Genomic DNA, 18,682 nt, shown 5'->3' on the forward strand with positions numbered 1-18,682 from the left:
TGTTATATAATCTGATGCCCATTTCATTGGTCCTAATTTCAATGCTTCAGTTGTTATATTCCCATAATGGATGTCCATATTTCTATAATGGATGCCTATCCTCAATGTAATTAAAAGGTCCACCTTTAACAGTCCAATCCATCTCCAATTTAATGAAAAAAGATATTTGTATTAAAAATATATTTATTTCTAAATATATGACATTTTGAAAGAGAAAATACATTCTCTACTCTCTACTTTTTCCATATAATTAAAAATTACATCTGTTCAAACTGTCACATTCATTTCAACAACAATATTAGACACCAAAACACATAAATTATTTCCAAGATCTTGATTTTATCAGCTTTATAACAAGACATTTATATTAAAAAATTTCTTACATAAATAGAGGAAATATTACCTTTAACAACATCTAAATATAAAGCTCTCTGTGGCACTTAAATATGGAAGAGCCTTATGTTACAATGAGCAATACAGCTGGTCAACTAGGGCTCAACAAAGATTAGCTATCACAATAAAGCAAACAAACTTTAAATAACAAATTTGGTAACCAACAACTTTATAAAAATTGAGAATAGCAATGGGTTGGGATTCATTTACAAACATGATCCTGTACACAGGCAATCATTTCTTCTGTAGCTGCAATTTCACATTGAAAAGCAAAAATGGCATCTATTGAGCAAATTCATGGTATTAAAAATATTGGATAGCGTACATAAAAAAGCATTTACAATTTATTAACAAACCTTAGGACTCAACATTAATATTATTAATTGAAAATTCAAAGCAATGTGAAGGGACCACCCGGCAAAATACATGAAAATTAACATATCACATTTCATCTCTCAGTTAAAATGCAAGCTTCAATTAAATTAAAAAAATGAAGAACTCATATTTACAGATAAGTCAAGGCACTCATTTTCAACACCCCAATAAAATATCATTCCCTCAGATTACATGTGCCATGACATGGCACTTTCTTCCTATACATTCAATCTGGACTTCTTATCACAGAGTGGCTCATTCAGTAAGTCCAAAGAGCTTTAAGGCATTAAAGGCAGTGGCTAAAGCAACCTCTTCAGGAGATTTCTTCATGAATGCAGCAATCATTTCCACTATAGCTGGAAGAGAGCACGGCTCATTCCGCTGAAAGGTGCAGTACCGATGCAGGAAAGTAAGCGACCTGCCAACAAAACAAGGAAAAAATGCAATATTACTTAGGAAACAAATATCTATGGAATGTAAGAAAGAGCACAGGAAATCATGGAGATAAACGTTAATGGTTGCCTGAGAGTACGGATAATTATACACATGCTGTATTTCCCGACACACAAGGTGCACCTGGATTTTCCAGGTTGGAATTTACCAAAGAACTTGGATTAGAAAGAAAATAACCCGAGTATTTATTTTGATGTTAACACTTTATAAGAAGAAAATTGAATTGTTTTATTGAAAAATAATTAGCACCTACACACACAGACACATATGTGCCGTGTTTCAGTTCAGTAAATCTTTTACAGTTTAAGGAAATACTATTTAATATAATCAATCTTGGAAGTGTTTTGGATCAAAATGATGAAAGTAGTAGGGGCATAAGAAGAAGAATTGTGTTTGGCAAAGAAGTTTTCACAAGGAAAATGGGAATTGATGACAGACACATTGAGTAAGGATGTCAAGAAAAGGCCCGTTAAAACTCTGATAGGGAGAATTGTATAGCACAGCACAGAAACCTGGGTGCTGAAGCAGGATGATATGCATAGAATAGAGGCTTTTGAAATGTGGGGGTAAAGAAGGTTAAGTGGACAGAAAGGAAAACCAATGAGGAAAGGGCTTGATATGGTTGGGGAGGAGATGACATTGGTTCAATCAGCAAATTGAAGATTGTTGGGAGAAACCCAAAGGAGGCAGGAAAGATGAATACAGAGCATTTTGGTTGGTGATGGGATGTTGGAGACTGTGATAGATTGGAATACAATACACAAGTGAAGAAGGTGATGCAATAAGATAGGAATATAGGAGGAAATGAATGGCGGAAGTGTGTGGAATTGAAGAAGGGTTTATGTTACAGCTTGGATATTAGGTTGTATATTGTTAGTTGAGGCAAAGAAACATATAAGGGTACAATTTAGTACTGTATCCATCCAAAACCTAATTTAAATAGAAAAGCAATTTTACTCTGTTTTCCCCCACACAAAAGCATACATTTGTTCGTGTTTGTGTGTGTGAGAGAGAAAAGGTGAGTCACAGCATACTTAATGGTTATCAGACGTAACAGTTATTATGAGCAAGTCTTCAGTGCCTTGGGTAATGCTATAGCAAAGGATGAGTGTGAGGGTACTTACACAAGGTCTATTGAAAACGTATCCAACCTTGAATTTTCCTGTAAAAAGTAGAGATGGCAGGGCAGCACCAATGTGCACAGTGGATGTACAAAGCTTAATGAGCATGCTTCAATTTCTTGTCTGCCTTTGAGTGAGGCAGTCAGCAGCCAGTAGTCAGCTAACTACTGACTGCTGAGTGAGGAGCTGTCACATGGACTCAAAAAAATATTTCATTGCTTTTCAAATCCTCTCAAGATGACTGAACAAGTTGAGAAAAGATACTGTGTTAATTTTTTCAAAATCTAGGTGATTCTCAAAGTGAAACATTTCATAAGATGTGGCAGTTGTTTGGAGACAATGCTGTGCGGCTAACACAAATTGAGGAATGGTTCAACCACTTCAAAAATGGCTGCAAATCGGGGGAGAGTGACCAGTGTTCAGGGCGTCCACAGATGGCTTGGATTGCAGCTGTTGTCGAGAAGGTGGAAAATCTTAGGATGGGAGATAGTTGTTCGACTGCTCGAGAGATTGCCAAAGAAGTTCCACACATGCAATTTTGTGTGAAGATTTGAATACATGCACAGTGGACACTACCAACACTGATTCTGAACACCATTATAACTGAAGATGAGTATTGGGTGTACGGGTATGGCCCAGAAACAAAAGCACAGTCATTACAATGGAAGCATCCAGAGTCCCTATGACTGAAAGGTTCAAAGCAAAACAAGGTAACGCTAGCAATATTCTTTCATATCAGTGGAAATGCACATCACAAATATGCACTGGAAGGACAAACAGTAACAAAAAAGTACTATCAGCAAGTTCTCTGCCGACTCCATGATGCAATTTGTTGCAATAGACCAGACCCTTGGATGGCAAAAAACTGTCAGTTGCATCATGACAATGCTTCAACTCATACGTTGCACCTGATCCAGATTTTTGGCAAAACTAGGAATTCCACAGTCATTCAATATACCTCCCTACTCTCCAGAACTGGCTCCTAGCATTTGTTTCCTAAATTGAAGATGCCATTGAAAGGATTGTACTTTGGGAGTTGCCATGAGATAATGCAAAAGGAGATGGTGTAAATGAACACCATTCCTAAAGAAGCCTTCCAGAAGTGTTTTCAGCAGTGCAAGGATTGGTGGGCCAACCGTGCGGAGGCACAAAGGGCAGACTTTTAAGGAGAATAGGGTCCCAATCCTAACATATAAGTAACATATTTTCCCCAGCCAAAGGTTAAATACTTTTCTGATTACATTTGTAAACGTTACAGCTCTTAAACCTATAAATAATCTTTCCAAATAAGTTACGACTGTGCAAAAATAACGTTGAATTTTGACCAAATGGGAATATAATTACTTGGAACAATTTTCAAAGGCAAATGATGGTGAAGTGGGGAGAGATGATGACAGGGAAAGGAAAACATGATTAAACAGAGAAATGATGATTCACGGGGCTTGATTGCCTGCTGAAGAATTTTGGCATTGACATGGGCAACCCTCCTTCCCTACTCTTAGCGTGACTAAAATACAACTAAATAATTTTGAAAATAGTGTCAAAAAATCTTCCAACTATTTCCCATCCATTTCCATTACTTTGACAACATGCACTCTTTGACACTTCAAATGCCAAAAACTTAGAAACAGAATTCAACTATTTCCCTTTCTTCCCACTCATTTTAATAAGAAAAGACTCTAAAATATATTTTTCAAGATATTACCAAAACCATTACATTCAGACCCTTACATTAATCCTGATTCTTTCCACCACATAAAAAATAAAAATTCCACATTTCAATTCCTTAAAAACTGTCTTCTCTCAAGCCCACTTGATAGACATGACCTCTCCAAAGAGCTCTAACACAGAGAAAACATCCATTGACCTTGGTTTACAAAACCAATTTGATATGCTGAACCCTCAAGAAAAATGAATGCAAAAAACTTATCAAACTTCATTATTCTTTCTCCAATTTCTGCCAAAATTCACATTCAACTTCCTTTCAAAACATCTTTAAACTATTGCCTTTCCTCTATTTAGAAACAACAAAAAATAAACCAATTTCCTTCTTAAACAATGTGAACTTGCTTTCCCATGTCAAATATTTGTACCCCTGTTCATTTAAAATGACATATACCAAATTCTGGGGTCCCCCCACCCTTGAAACTGCACTGCAGATTCGAGGATCATTTACTTTCCCTCAAACACTATTGACAGGGATAAACCAGAATCACCAAACATCTGATATAAACCAACCACTACACTATATCCTGTCGACTCACCTCTCTTTAGACCCCCTGACCAACTAAGAAAGTATTTTCATCCACAAATCTAGCAATATATTTAACCAGAACTGGCGCAATTGCCACCCTCACATTATTTTTAAGGACTTAATTCACCCCTTCCCCACCTCCAATTTTCCCCCTTCTGGATAACCTCCCCCGACTATGTCATCAAAATGGTGTCACATCTCCCTCTTTTTCTCTCTTCTCCTTTCCTTTAAATCCTTCCACAAATACCTATCCACCCATTATGCCTCACCTCTGCCAAGGCGAACACCCATTATCTCATGCGGCTTGGTCAATGTGAAACTGGTCCTGAAGTTGCCAATCATTATCTACTATCCAACAAGCGATCTAGTCCAGTGAATCACCATTTCCCTCATCTCACACCTCTTCTCTCACTATCACAGGCACATGAAAATCCTTTCAAGAATCATGTTACCACCGGGGGTGAACTTACCTTTCTGTTAACGCTTCCTTTACGTGCGTCGGTAGCTTCGAAGCTCTAGTGTTGGGGTACATAAATGGGGCATCAGTTTCCACTAGAAGCTTTTCTAAAGGAATCAACCCATCTTCCAACAGTTTTCTTACACCAGAGTCTGATTTATCCTTACATAAATACCCTGGAAATCGGGAGGTGTTGATTAAAATATATTAACCTACTTGACTCAATAGTCTATATGATAGCAAACCTTCAGATCTCACTTTAATTTGACCAAGTGAATGAGAATTCACTATATGTGAACAATGGTTGAAAGGTATTTTTACTGATTGAAATGACTAGCACTATCAGCATTCAAGTAAAAGTCAGTGACTTGCCATCACCTTCGGGTAAAAATTACTGCCATAACTATTTCATAGCAGCAATGAAAGGGCAGAGTGTTTTAGTTAATGACAATGTTTACACACATTTCTTATAGAAGAACCGAAATTGTTCTCTATACTTAGAAATATTATTGTTATTAGGAGGAATTAAAAAAAGCATTCATACATGGCACTCTTTTAAGTATGAAATAAAAAAATTAAAACTTCTTTTCTAACTGCAGTGAAGGTAATTTACTTATCTTACTATGTCAAGGAGTAAACAAAAATTTTGAATTACCTGTAAGTCCTAGGTAGAAACCCATTTCTAAATATTTTTGGGCCTGTTCTACAGTTCCCGTAAAACAATGAATAAGAATGGCAGGAAGCTGGTCTTCATATTTTTGTAAGATTTTTAACAAATCTTCATGGGCATCGCGTTCGTGTAAAAAGAGCGGTTTGCGCAAATCACATGCAATTTTTACCTGAAAATAAATAAAGAAGTTTAGTGAATAGGACGAGGAGTTGGAATTAAAAGCATTGCAGTCTTCTGGCTACTACCTCTAAACATGCACACCTGTTTTTCAAAAACTTCTCTTTGAACTTCTGGAGGGGAAAAGTCTCTGTTATAGTCTAGTCCACATTCTCCAATTGCTACACATTCGGTATTACGACCTATTTCTCTTAAATCCTCGTCATATTCGTCCGTCCAAGATTTAGCGTCATGAGGATGTATTCCTGTGAACAAATAACGTCCGTCATTTTTACAGAAATGTGTACGAACGGAACTATAATATATTTACAAATCTTACCAGCGGTTGAATACAAAGTTCCGGGATAAATTCTTGTTAGACGGAGAGCTTCTTTGCTTGCTTTGAGTGACGCACCCGTGACCATGATTTTCTTGACACCTTTATGAACCGTAAAACATTAACCAATAGACAGCACTCTTAGCATACGTCCAAAAACCATATGAAAAACGTACCGGCATCTTTAGCACGCTGAATCACCGAATCTAAATCCCTGCTGAACTTCTTATTCGTTAGATTAGCACCAACATCCACAATAACGTAGTTCTCGTAGCAACGATGCATGCTCGTTTCAGAATTCTCCTTCGATTCTGTCATCAGATTTGCGTCTTTGGAAGCCATTTTATGGCAATTAAGAAATTTATAATTTAAACGAATGTTTCCGAGTTTTACTGAATAACCTACGGTGCCAGACACTTAATTAGACGAATTAAAAACTATGACTCATCTCAGTAGACAGCATCATTTTGTAATAAGTTATTCCATTTTTTGAGTAATTATTTTTTATCTGAATGGAAGCCACCAAATATTATTACATTCCTAAAACCAAAGATAAACTATCTATGACTAATTTTCTGCGGCGGTGGCAAGAACATTAAGTAAACAACAAACACTCACAATGCGTGATTTTCGCAGGTTAAAAATAAGCACAGATAGCATAATGGGAAGTTAATATTTAGTATCAATTTAAACCGTAAGTCAGCGCTGTATTTTAGTGGTCCTCCAAAATACTTTACTTACATTTATATTTAATGTGCAGAAATAATTTGAAATTATATTAATATGCACTTATTTTATCTTTAACATTATAGGTAAATTTTGAGAATAAGTGACTTTAAGAATTTGACATAACTACTTTCGAAATTAATGTTCATGTGTATCACGAAGATTGTTCTCTTATAGGAAGGCAATTAGATTTAAATACGGATTCAAATAAATTCAGGGCAACAAAAAAGCTCTGTACCTTAGGAAACCATTTCGCTGCGTGTATATTAAGTGAATAAATAGCCTATAAAATAATACTTGTAAATACACTTCTCTTTAGCCTTAGGCGCTTTTGTGTGATTGTGATGTACTATAGACGAATTCTTATCGGAAAGTTTCGGTAATGCCAAGTAAGTTGCTAGGGTTCGTGTGGTAAACATGGAAGAGATGGGGGATGAATTTGCAAATGTTACCCGCGAAAGTCTTCTTAAACTTCATGAAGAAAAAGAAAAAATTGAAACTGAAATTATTCAACTGAATGCAGTGCTATCATCGGTAATATAATATGCAGATTTTAAGCAATAATTATTGGTAAATAATGATTTGTAAGCTGTTTACATTGTCCTTATTCACCGTTGTTTCATGTTTATTAGAACAATGTTGGAATGACTGAGGCACTGGTGGATTCTCAAGGTTACCCGAGATCAGATGTTGATGTTTATCGAGTTCGACATGCAAGGCATAAAATTATATGTATGTACTGTGTTGTTGATTATATACTCACTGAAAACTAGGTTTAGTTATATCATTCATTCATTGACATGCCCACTTTGGTCCAATACAGGCCTTCAAAATGATCACAAGGCATTAATGACTAAAATTGAGCAAGGTCTTCATCATTTGCATGCCCAGCAAAGAGAAGGAATAGGAATGCCCATGGAAACTGCACAACCCCAAGTGAAAGAAGTAGAAATGATTCCAATTGCCCGAGTCAATCTTGTCACCCCAAACTCTCCATCTTCAGATGCTGTAAGTTGTTTTGCAATGCATCTTAATTTTCGTTAAAAGTAATTAATCCTGAAATAATAGCTTAATCGGCGGTCTCGGTCGCCGACTTTAATTGTCATTCAGGCAACTGTTAAGTGCCGGTTTGGCCGATGCATCGTGATAAAGCATTGCTCTGCATTATATAAATGAGTAATTTCACACATCATTTGGGCTCAGTATAATTGTTTATTTATAATCAAATGTTTTTTTTGGACTGGCTAACTACCATTTTGGTTTTATTGTTATAACTTCCTACTTAAATGTAAATTTATCACCTTGACAAAAATGAAATTAGAATAACCCGAGCATAAAAGAATACTTTATTAATTTTAAAAACAATCCTGTAATTAATTACTAGTAAATAATTAACGGGCTACATTGAGTTTCAATAATTGAATTTTATTGAATTAACAACATGAATGCATTTAACCTAAGTAGTTTAGGCATTGTTTCCAAGGGATGGTACTAGGAATGTCTTGGAAACATAGTGGCATATAGTTATGTCTTACAATTGCAATTTGAAGGAGGAAAAACGAATTTTATGCTTCAAATGTCCATAACTTGAATGATTACGTTTGAAACTACTTGAAGAACCTTGCTTCACAAGATTTTATTTCCAGAGGAACATGATTAAATGGTGCTATCATCTACCGTAATCTTCAGATATAATCACCATTAAAAGATGGATTTGGCCAGTTTTTACACCCAAGCCAGTGATGATCTACCCATGTCAGCCCAAGGATTTTGCGGTATATCCCTTTCTCTGAAAACATTACCTCTCCAAAAATTGACTATTTGACTTTGAGTTTAAAGGTTTCCTTTAGTTAGTAATGTAGATTATGATGGCGTACTTAAGAATGGGTGCATAAAAATTTTTATGAGATGGAAAGATAGCGGGGATTACTGGAGTGATAAGTATAGAATAATATACAGCGGTGGGGATGAGAGCCAACGAGGGGTTGCCATAGTATTAAATGAAGAGGTAGGAAGAAGCGTAGTCAACATAGAGCAGGTAACGGATAGAATACTACTAGTGGAGATAAAAGCAGAACCGACGAACTTAGTTATTATTCAGGTATACATGCCACCGAGCAACCATAAGGAAGAAGAGGTCGATAGGATATACGATCAGTTAGAGGACATGATCGCGTGTGTTCCTGCAGGGAAACATTTGATAGTGATGGGGGATTGGAATGCGACGGTAGGCGAAGGAAGAGATGGTGATGAGGTAGGGGACTACGGTTTAGGCACGAGGAATGACCGCGGGGAGAAAGCAGTTGAGTTCTGCAGGAGACAGGGGTTAGTCATCACCAACACTTGGTTTAGACACCACAAAAGACGCAGGTATACATGGAAAATGCCAGGTAACTCAGGAAGATATCAGCTAGATTATATCCTGGTTAGACACAGGTTTAGGAACAGTGTGATAAATTTCCACAGCTTCCTGGGAGCGGATGCGGACTCAGACCACAATTTAGTTGTTATGAAATGTAGCGTACGTTTCAAAAAGATAAGGCAAGGGCGGCGAGTTAGAAAATGGAATGTAGAAGCATTAAATGGGTTGAGAAGGAAGGAATACAAACAGGCGGTAGGGAAAATCATGGAGGATGGTAAAGGGCTTAGTACTACCGAAGAAAAATGGGAAATGATCAAGAAAGGGTTGTCTAAAGCCGCAAAACACACTATTGGAACCGTTAACGCTAAAAGGACTAGGAAACCATGGATCACGGCTGAGATGATTACAAAGATGGATGAGCGGCGAAAATGGAAGAATATAAATACAGAATTAGGCAAATGAAGTACAAAGAATTGAACAATAAATTGAGGCGGGCAACAAATAAAGCAAAAGAAGCATGGTGGAAGACGCAGTGCGAGGATATGGAAAGTCTGCAGAGGAAGGGTGAAATCGGTGCGCTGTACAGCAAAGTTAAATCGTTATCGGGAAGTAAGAAAGGAAGAGCTATGCTAACAGTTAGAGGTAAGGTGGGTAAGGTAATAGTTGACGCAGGAAAGATCCAAGAGAGATGGAAGGAGTATATAGAAGAACTGTATAGTAAAGAACTCAGACCAACAAAGTTAGACATTGAAAAAGAAAATGACGTAGAGGAAGACAGCTTAGGTCAAGGCATACTAGACAATGAGATAGAAAGGGCATTAAGGGAGATGAAACTAAATAAGGCCGTGGGGGTAGATAACATTCCCGTGGAACTTTTAAAATGCTTAGGAAAATGTGGGAGGAAGAGGCTATATGGGCTGATCCGTAGTATTTATGAGGAGGGAATCTGGCCGGAAGACTTTGTGAGATCAGTTTTAGTTCCTGTTCCGAAAAAGGTAAAGGCCACGTCATGTGAGGACTATAGGACAATTAGTTTGATATCCCACGCAGCTAAAGTTGTTCTCAGGATCATAAACAAAAGGAGAGAGAGTAGGGCAAATGATTACTTAGGGGATGATCAGTTTTGGTTTAGGAAGGGGAGAGGTACGCGTGATGCCATTGCAGTAATGAGATTATTAATCGAGAGGAATATATAACACAACCAGGAGGTATTTGCCTGTTTCGTAGATTTCAAAAAAGCGTTTGATAGAGTGAATTGGGAAAAACTAATGAGTATATTGCAGAAAATAGGAATAGATTGGAGGGAAAGGAGGCTAATCCGCAACCTGTACATGTCTCAGACTGCTCAGGTGCGGGTGGGAAATGGGGAGTCAGGATGGTCAGTGTTAGGAAGGGGTGTAAGGCAGGGTTGCCCATTATCACCGTTGCTGTTCAACCTGTATGCAGAGGAAATGATCAAAGAGGCATGGGAAGAACTCGAGGTAGGAATGAAAGTGGGCGGGGAATTTGTAAAATCAGTTAGGTTTGCTGATGACCAAGCTTTAGTTTGTCAGTCAGCCAAGGGGCTGCAAGCATTGCTGAGTGAATTGGAAATTCAGTGCGACAGGTATGGGATGATAATCAATATTAAGAAAACAAAGGTAATGTGATTTTCTTGAAAGAAAAAGGCCAAGCTTAACATTAAAATAGGAGGGCAAAAACTAGAGCAGGTAGAACAGTACGTATCTCGGTAGTGTCTTGGACCAACACGACGTAAGGAGAAGAATTGCGCTAGGCAAAGAGGCTTTCACAAGGGGGAGGGAGTTGATGACAGGGATTTGAGTAAGGATATTAAGAAAAGACTCGTAAAAGCTTTGATATGGAGCGTAGCTATGTACGGTGCGGAAACGTGGTCATTGAAGCAGGAGGATAGACGTGGATTGGAGGCTTTTGAAATGTTGTTGTGGAGAAGAATGGAGAAGGTGAAATGGACAGAGAAGAAAACAAATGAGGAAGTACTTGGTAGGTGGGCGAAGAGAGGGGTTTGTTGGGAGCAATCCCATGGAGGCAGGAAAAGTGGATGAAGGGGGTGTTGACCGGCAGTGGGATGTTGAAGACTGTAATAGAGGGGAGAATGTTGGGCAAAAGAGGAAAGGGAAGGAACAGGATAGGGATGTTGGACGGGATGAAGGGAGGAAGAAAGTACTCAGAGATGAAGAGGGACCTGATATAGAGTAGGATGATGGATTTTGTGTTATGTTAGGAGTAATAAAATATTTGTTTGGTAGTTGTGTCCATCCAAAAACCTACCTTAACCGGTAGATTACTTTAAAAAAAAATTCCTTTAAACAGCATTAAGAAGAAGTTTCACTTTTCTTCAAGAGATGATAAACTGCAAATTGTTGCTTCTGTTCTGTAGTGTCAGTGTGAAGCATAAGTGACCATTAAACTCATTAAATGTTTAGAATTGATCATCTGCTGAAATGGCTGTGTAAATATGGGTGTGTCTGTTAAATTCGACTCTGGAGCTTTTCTCTTGGACTACAATTTTATGGGGATTTATGTAATGCCCTAGTGATGACACACATCAGGGCATAAATCAGATTTTGCCCAAACTCTTCTAAACTTTGTGCTTTGACTCATATTTTAATGATTTAGCCATCAAGAAATTCTGAGGAAAATTAGAATAACCAATAGTCATTTTCTTTTTGTGTATAGCAACTTTCAGTGCTGGCCATTTGACATGAAAATTGCCGACAAATTTTGCGATTGAATACAATTTCCAAGGATATGAATAGAATAAGTTAGGTTCTATGCATCTTATTTTATTTAAAAGTTTTAGATTTACTCTTTAAGTTGACACCAACAAAAATAACAGTTCATGAATACCTATTGCATTCAGTGAATTGAGTGAAAATATAAGTCGTTTTCAAGAAATAATTCGGAAAACTGGTGAAACCATGAAAGGCATCTTAAATATGCAAAGAGGCACTGTAGAAGAATACACAGCATAATTGCATCTTTCTCTGCTGATGTAAAACAAAGTAATCCTGGAAGTTACTTTGAATAATTTGAAATGGTTAGGATAAAAACAGAGAGCAACGTGGAAACCAGCTTAACACAAGCTGAGTTAGATTCAAGTGTTCTACCTTTTTCCTTTTATCTGTGCATACTTTATATCTTTACATATTCAATGGTTTCTGGCTCAAATTTGTGGAAGTTCATGTTCATTAAAGTACCTGATGATGACGCCTAAGCGTGAGAACTAGTAGTCCCAAAATAAAGAACAGTGGAAAAATACATTATGCCCTTCATTTAACGATCTTTATATCTTGTTTGGGCTTTTTATGTAATTGTGGATTTAGGGTTCCTTCCAAGAAAACCTTTTCCAGAAACTCATGAAATTGACTGCCACTATTGCCAAGCTGGTTCATCTTCTGACAACAGCCAGATCTCTCAAATATATTAATTTCCTCTTTGGAAGTGTTTTCTCCCACTGTCCATCTATGCATTGGATGCCTACATGAAATTGATGTGAAATGTTAATTTCAACGGCAGCGTCAACCTACCATGGTCACAAACCCTGGAGGACATGCACGGGTCAGAGAACACAGTGCCAATTTCTTTTTAATTTTAATTGCAAACTGCTGCCTTCCCTCTCCTACTGCAGTATGATGTGTGTTTAGCAGATATGCATCCCTTTAATTTTGCCCACAGATGCCCTAAATATTTCTTCTGTGTTGAGATCTCATGCCAGTTGCAGTGCCTATGACGTTTAATGCCTCTTATTTTAGATAGTTTACATTAGACCTACCTGAAGACCCTCAAACTAATTTTTATTAGTGAGAACAGGGCTGGTGTAGTGTCTGTCTATAGAAACTCTGTGGCCACTCCTGGCCAATGTAACCAACAATTTCAAGGCAATATTTTGGCAGTATTTTCTCAACCACAAAATATTTTGAATTTCCAAATGTAAGCAATCAGATTCTGGCAACATACACACTTGTCCTGTAATAATCTGTTTTTTTTTGTGACATAATCCGTTTGAATTTCTTTCTCTAATTTCATTGATACCACCTGATTACTTTATGTTCTCATGGTTCTTTCCTTGTGTAACCAGGGTGTTATGGAAGAGGATGTCATCATACAGTTTGGATCAGTCAACGCTGATAACTTCCGCTCCCTTCAGGATATTGGTAATGTTGTAAAAGCTTCTGTAGGTATGCCTGTGGAGGTACTCATCCTTAGGAAGTGGCTTGGTTCCCAGAAGAAAATGAAACTGAATCTGACCCCTCGGAAATGGGATGGTCAAGGACTCTTAGGGTGTAACATTGTACCGATGGCACCATCAGACAGTGTGGAAAGGTAAACTAGTCATTATGTTTGTGTGCCTTCATATATAATAGTAGACATGTTTATTCCTTGTTTGCTGGGATAGCTTGTTGCTGATTTTGATGAGTTGGTGTTGCACTCATATCAAGAGAGTGAGAAATTATTCATTGAGCTCAATATCTGATTGTTTCCCTTCTACTTTTTCGTATTCAACACTTATTTTTGTAATCCCAGTGCTACTTTTGTTCCCATTTAGTTTGTAAATTGTGTCCCTCTTCAATGGAAGTTATAATTATGTTGTAATAAAGCAAGGTAATTTATTAGTGGCTACCTGTTTTCACTACTTTTTTTACTTTTTTGTATTTTTATATGAACTAATGTTTGAAACTGTTCTTTTGAAAGTTGTTTCCATGATTCTAACAAAGATAAGCAAAAAATGTAGATGAAGACAGAATTATGACTTTATTGAGGCATTTAATCGTAAATCTTTGGATTAAAGTAAACATTGAATGAATAAAATGTCAAGTATTGAACGCATCAAAAGCTTCAATATTTTATTTTTGAAAAATACTTGTTCTTTTTGAAAATCTTGTCAAACCATCACAGAAATTATCCCCAACTAATTGTAATTGTATTTTTTAAATTTTTTTCCTACAATGAGTCTATTTACTACTGAAACATTGTTTATTTTAAAAAGGAAGCATTATTTTTTAGCATTAGCAAAACATTACTGTTCACAATAGTCTGGTGTGCGAGCATTTTGAACTGGACGTATGAAATAAGCACCTGTTGCACTCATGAAGGACTCAAGCCATGGGGGAAACATCTTCTGCTGTACCAAAATCATGTCTCCAGAAGAGCAAGACCATTTCTTGTAAGAGTAGTGGTCCTTTATTGAGTGATTATATTGTTAAACAAAAATGCTAATGGAAACAGTATTGTAAAGTTACGGAAAGTTTTCCAAAGTTTTACCTTTTTTTTCATATTATTTAAACTGTGTATAGTCTAATTTCCTAAGTTGTAGGAATGTTTCACAAATTTCATATTGAAATTTTTGCCACCTTCTGATTGTACTTCTAATTCCACATGAGTAAAATGGAATGGACCAGATGCTATCTCATTGGCGTGCAGCAGTAAGGCAGTAATGTATATTTGTCATTGCTGTGTTACCCAATTACTGTTCTTTTGATTGTTAAACTCCTTCCATCTGAAATGCATTCTCCTTTCCTCCCCCAGTAATATCAGATAATGCTGCAGTAAGCCTAAAATACTCTTCCCAAACAAACCACGTGCCTTTTGCTCGTGTAAGCTAGCGACTAGATGCCATTGGAAACAATAGTGGAAAGCAATTGAAATTATAGCATTAAACAAGCTGCATTTTTCTCTGTTGATGCTTAAGGACTATAGGTTTACCTAGAACTGCATTTGAGAATGATGTTGGCATCAGCAAAACTTCATATGGTGATTGTGAGCTTTCAAAATTGCATGTTGTAGCGAGGATGAGGAGGGATGGTAGGGGATTACCCAGGGGATAATCATTTTGGGCTGAGGAAGGGCAAAAGTGCGTGCTAGGTGAAGCTTAGATAAGTTACAGTAGTTAGTGTCTGTCTATCTAAAAGCTACCTTAAGCAGTGGACTACCATTCAATCAATTAACATGATATAATTAATAGGAGGATGTATTTTAACAACATCATGCATGAAAGACATTTAATTTTAAAATTTTCAAAGCAGTCAATGGGCATTATTAACATCTATAGAAAAGACCATTAACAGCAAATATAACCTTTCAACTCGATATAAAAGTGTAGTAGACAAACAATGAATGGGTAATAATCATTATTCCTGATTGATAGAATTAATGGATCACATGTTTTGGCTGGATCAATCATCCTTCAAATCACCCTATTTAGTATTCCAACACCATCAATAATGGAAGGCTGTCACAAATATTACTATTGACACATTGAGGACTGGTAAAATATTTACTAACCAAAACTACTAACTTTTTCGTGCCAAGACTTTTTAAGGCCTCGAGTGGACACTGCTAGTTCCCCCACTTGTGATCTACTAGGTCTTTTGCGTACTTGTGTTTGGGGTGTGAGGCAGTTAAAGAAATTTATTGAATTTGAAGCAGGTGTACGATTTTTAAAAAAGAACTCAAAAAGTAATTTCTCGAAAAGTTCGAATTTTCACATTGGTCACACATTGTGCACCTATTAGTGAGCTTCAAGGTCTGATTCTGCTTGTTTTCCTCGACGGCAGATGGATTTGCCGTCGAGGAAAACAAGCAAAATGATGGACCATTGCGAACGACTGTCAAGTCTCGAGTGAAGCGAAACATTTTTGTCTCATTCACACACTTTAACCTCTGAGTTTCATAGTTTGTGTCAAGTGCAATTCATTGTTTCCCTGTTATGACTGTATTTGTTATGGAAATATACTCATAAAAGCGGTCGGATTTTCCTTGAGGAAATTTAACGATCGGCTGACCCAGTTAATTATCGCAGACGTGCTAAAAACCTTTTATCCGCTGCTTGAACGTATGGGGAATATTTTAGCAGTCGAAGTACGTTCGACCGTTGAACAAGCAAAGCACGGTAGTCCTTTGGAGAAGTTGCAAGGGCACTCAAACATTAGTGTGTATTGTGGATATCTCCATGCGACGGATAAGAGATGTGTGTGTATTCGCGGGTGAAAAGCATTTAATGAAATAACCCACGGTAGAGGTAAAGTAAATTACTTGTACAATTCCTCATTTTCCGTAGCGATGACATTCTGAAGAAGTTTTATGGTCTAATTGAAAGCTCTCACAAAATATTTGCTACGTGAAATTAAAAAAAAATATATTATTAAGATAAAATTGATTATTTGAAAAAATAGGAATCATTTTATTTGACTAGCTCATTGTTAATTCTCATAGTATGCCACGGTCTAGTTTGCCGCAAAGAATCTTTTAACTTAAAACTAGTTGCTGGAATGTAGATTTCTAATAACAATAATAATTGATAATAGGTAGAGGGAAGTGTTTTCTCATATAAATAAAGTTACATTTCAAATATGCGACAAGTGTTTGGAAAAAATCAAAAGAGCAATGATTACAGAAAAAAATGTTGAAAGAGGAAATCATTGCGTACTTTCTTTATCAGTTGCGTAGGATTCTTCTCTGAAGAGGCCTGCTTGGCAGGCGAAACACCTGGTGTCAGGTTTTCTCTTGGCACTTACCTATCCCCGATACTTATTTCCTTATTTTTTGTTTGTGTGATTGACGGTCCCTGGCATAGGAGGAATCCTTGCAAACCCTGAAAGAGTGAGTGTGTGCGTTTCACAAAGGTCTGATACACACGAGTGATTGCGTGTCTACGTATGCCCTTTCTATTTCGTTTGTTATTTCTATGCGATTGCCGGGTCCCTGGCTTAAGAGGAACCCTGGTAAACCCTGAAAGAGTGAGTTCTTGTGAATCGCAAAGGTGACTGTTTTCGGATAAAACCCACCGGAGTGATTGAGTAGTAGTAGTTTTGAGGGGAGGCGACCGACAGCTAAGGTCATTTGCGCCATAGGGGATGGATAGGAAAGGATGAAGGGTGGAGAGAAACCCGGCGTCGGCATTAGCCTACTCTTTACGAAAGGCGCCAAGGGGTCCGCAGTTTAACGTCCCATCCGACGGACGGCGTACTCACTCAAAGTGCCCTCCACAAAGCACCTCAAGTAGGGATCGAGATACCTCTGAAAAATATTCAACACCGCCGGGATTTGAACCCGCGCCCTCATGGTGGGAAGCCAGTACGTTAGCCCCCGCACCATCTCGATCCCCAGTGATTGAGTGGATGAGCGAAAGCGTGCGTGAATCTGTTTTATTATTTTGTATTCATCTGTGCGATTGGCGGGTCACTGCCGTAGGAGAGATCCTTGTAAACCCTGTGTGTGTGTGTGTAAATGCGATTCACAAAGGCTTAACACACCCGAGTGATTGCTTGTTTACGTAATTCCGTTCTATTTTGTTATATCTGTCAAGGCCTTTACTATTTCGTTGTTGAATTTTCCAGTTGCAACTACCAATCTGTAGTACATTATATGCTGTCCCATTAAGTCGATCATTAAGCAATACGGTTTTAATGCTCCAAGGTTAGAAAGTACGAGTAAATTCGTGCATAGTTTTGATTTTTCGTTTCCCCTCTCCGTTCAATACGTGACTCCGTTTTCAATTAATAAGTCATTCCTAACTTTCGTGCCTTTCTCAATGTGTGGTTTATGTAAATTTTATGTTTTTGCGTCGTGCATGAGGTGACCAAGAAATGGTGTAAGCTGACGTTAAGTCTATTTCCACTATTTCGTGCCGAATAGAAGACGAAAGATCGATGTGTGCAGTAAGCAATCAACGGAAATGAAAAAAGGGAACTAATTTCGAAAAAGTCTAGGTCCAATTTGGCTTGGGAATATGGAAGGAGGGCAACCGGAAATTGTTTAACTGATGAATTTAAGAATGAACATTAAATGACGATCTATCTTAAAATATCACTTGCTAACCTAAAAGAGAGGTTAATGCACGTTGGAAAATCGTATTCGTGCTTTCTACTCCGTTTGTCTTACTGAGGAAGATCCTCTGCTGGAATATTGATTAGAGACAGGTTTGACAGACGGACATTTCAATCTATAACGCGCAATTAAGTCAGGAGTGTAGCATCTTGGAATTCTCAGCCGCCCAGTATTTTTGTTTTCAGTTTGTCATCGCATTACACGTGTGAGTCAATCAGTTACACACCCGCTGGCGAAATATTGAGAACCTTGGGAGAATCGGAAAATCTTGGTGAAGTTTAGAGGATATTGTGGCAAAAATAGGAAACGCTCCTTGGTTTTTTGTTGAGGAAAGAACTTAAAATTCAAATTATATACGCCGGTGGATTTTTTATGACAATCCAGTATCTCCGATACAATGTGTAATGTTATTTTCGATCAGTGTAAACATTGGAAAGTCATTGAAAATTGAAAAAATATTTTACACTTGTGCAAAAATACCCACTGTCAAATGAAATTAATTTTTGTCATAGCGCTCGAAAATGGTTATGT

At 37.4% G+C, this 18,682-nt stretch overlaps 2 protein-coding genes across 2 annotated transcripts; one reads left to right on the plus strand and one right to left on the minus strand.

Annotated features, from left to right (window-relative positions):
• Positions 1-205: 205 nt before the first annotated feature.
• On the minus strand, positions 206-6,822 carry LOC139695753 (3'-5' ssDNA/RNA exonuclease TatD). Its single transcript, XM_071594527.1, has 6 exons — positions 6,393-6,822; positions 6,220-6,318; positions 5,985-6,145; positions 5,709-5,892; positions 5,067-5,229; positions 206-1,186 (listed from the first exon to the last, which is right to left on the minus strand). Exons 1-6 carry the CDS (start codon positions 6,556-6,558, stop codon positions 1,024-1,026), a joined length of 936 nt encoding a protein of 311 aa, XP_071450628.1. The 5' UTR covers positions 6,559-6,822; the 3' UTR covers positions 206-1,023.
• Positions 6,823-7,315: 493 nt separating this feature from the next.
• LOC139695760 (26S proteasome non-ATPase regulatory subunit 9) lies at positions 7,316-13,935 on the plus strand. Its single transcript, XM_071594538.1, has 4 exons — positions 7,316-7,476; positions 7,575-7,674; positions 7,766-7,950; positions 13,404-13,935. Exons 1-4 carry the CDS (start codon positions 7,360-7,362, stop codon positions 13,650-13,652), a joined length of 651 nt encoding a protein of 216 aa, XP_071450639.1. The 5' UTR covers positions 7,316-7,359; the 3' UTR covers positions 13,653-13,935.
• Positions 13,936-18,682: the final 4,747 nt, after the last annotated feature.

The sequence above is a fragment of the Hetaerina americana genome, unplaced genomic scaffold (assembly GCF_022747635.1).
Source record: "Hetaerina americana unplaced genomic scaffold, ioHetAmer1.1.p SCAF_63, whole genome shotgun sequence".
In the NCBI taxonomy this organism is placed as follows: Eukaryota; Metazoa; Arthropoda; class Insecta; order Odonata; family Calopterygidae; genus Hetaerina; species Hetaerina americana.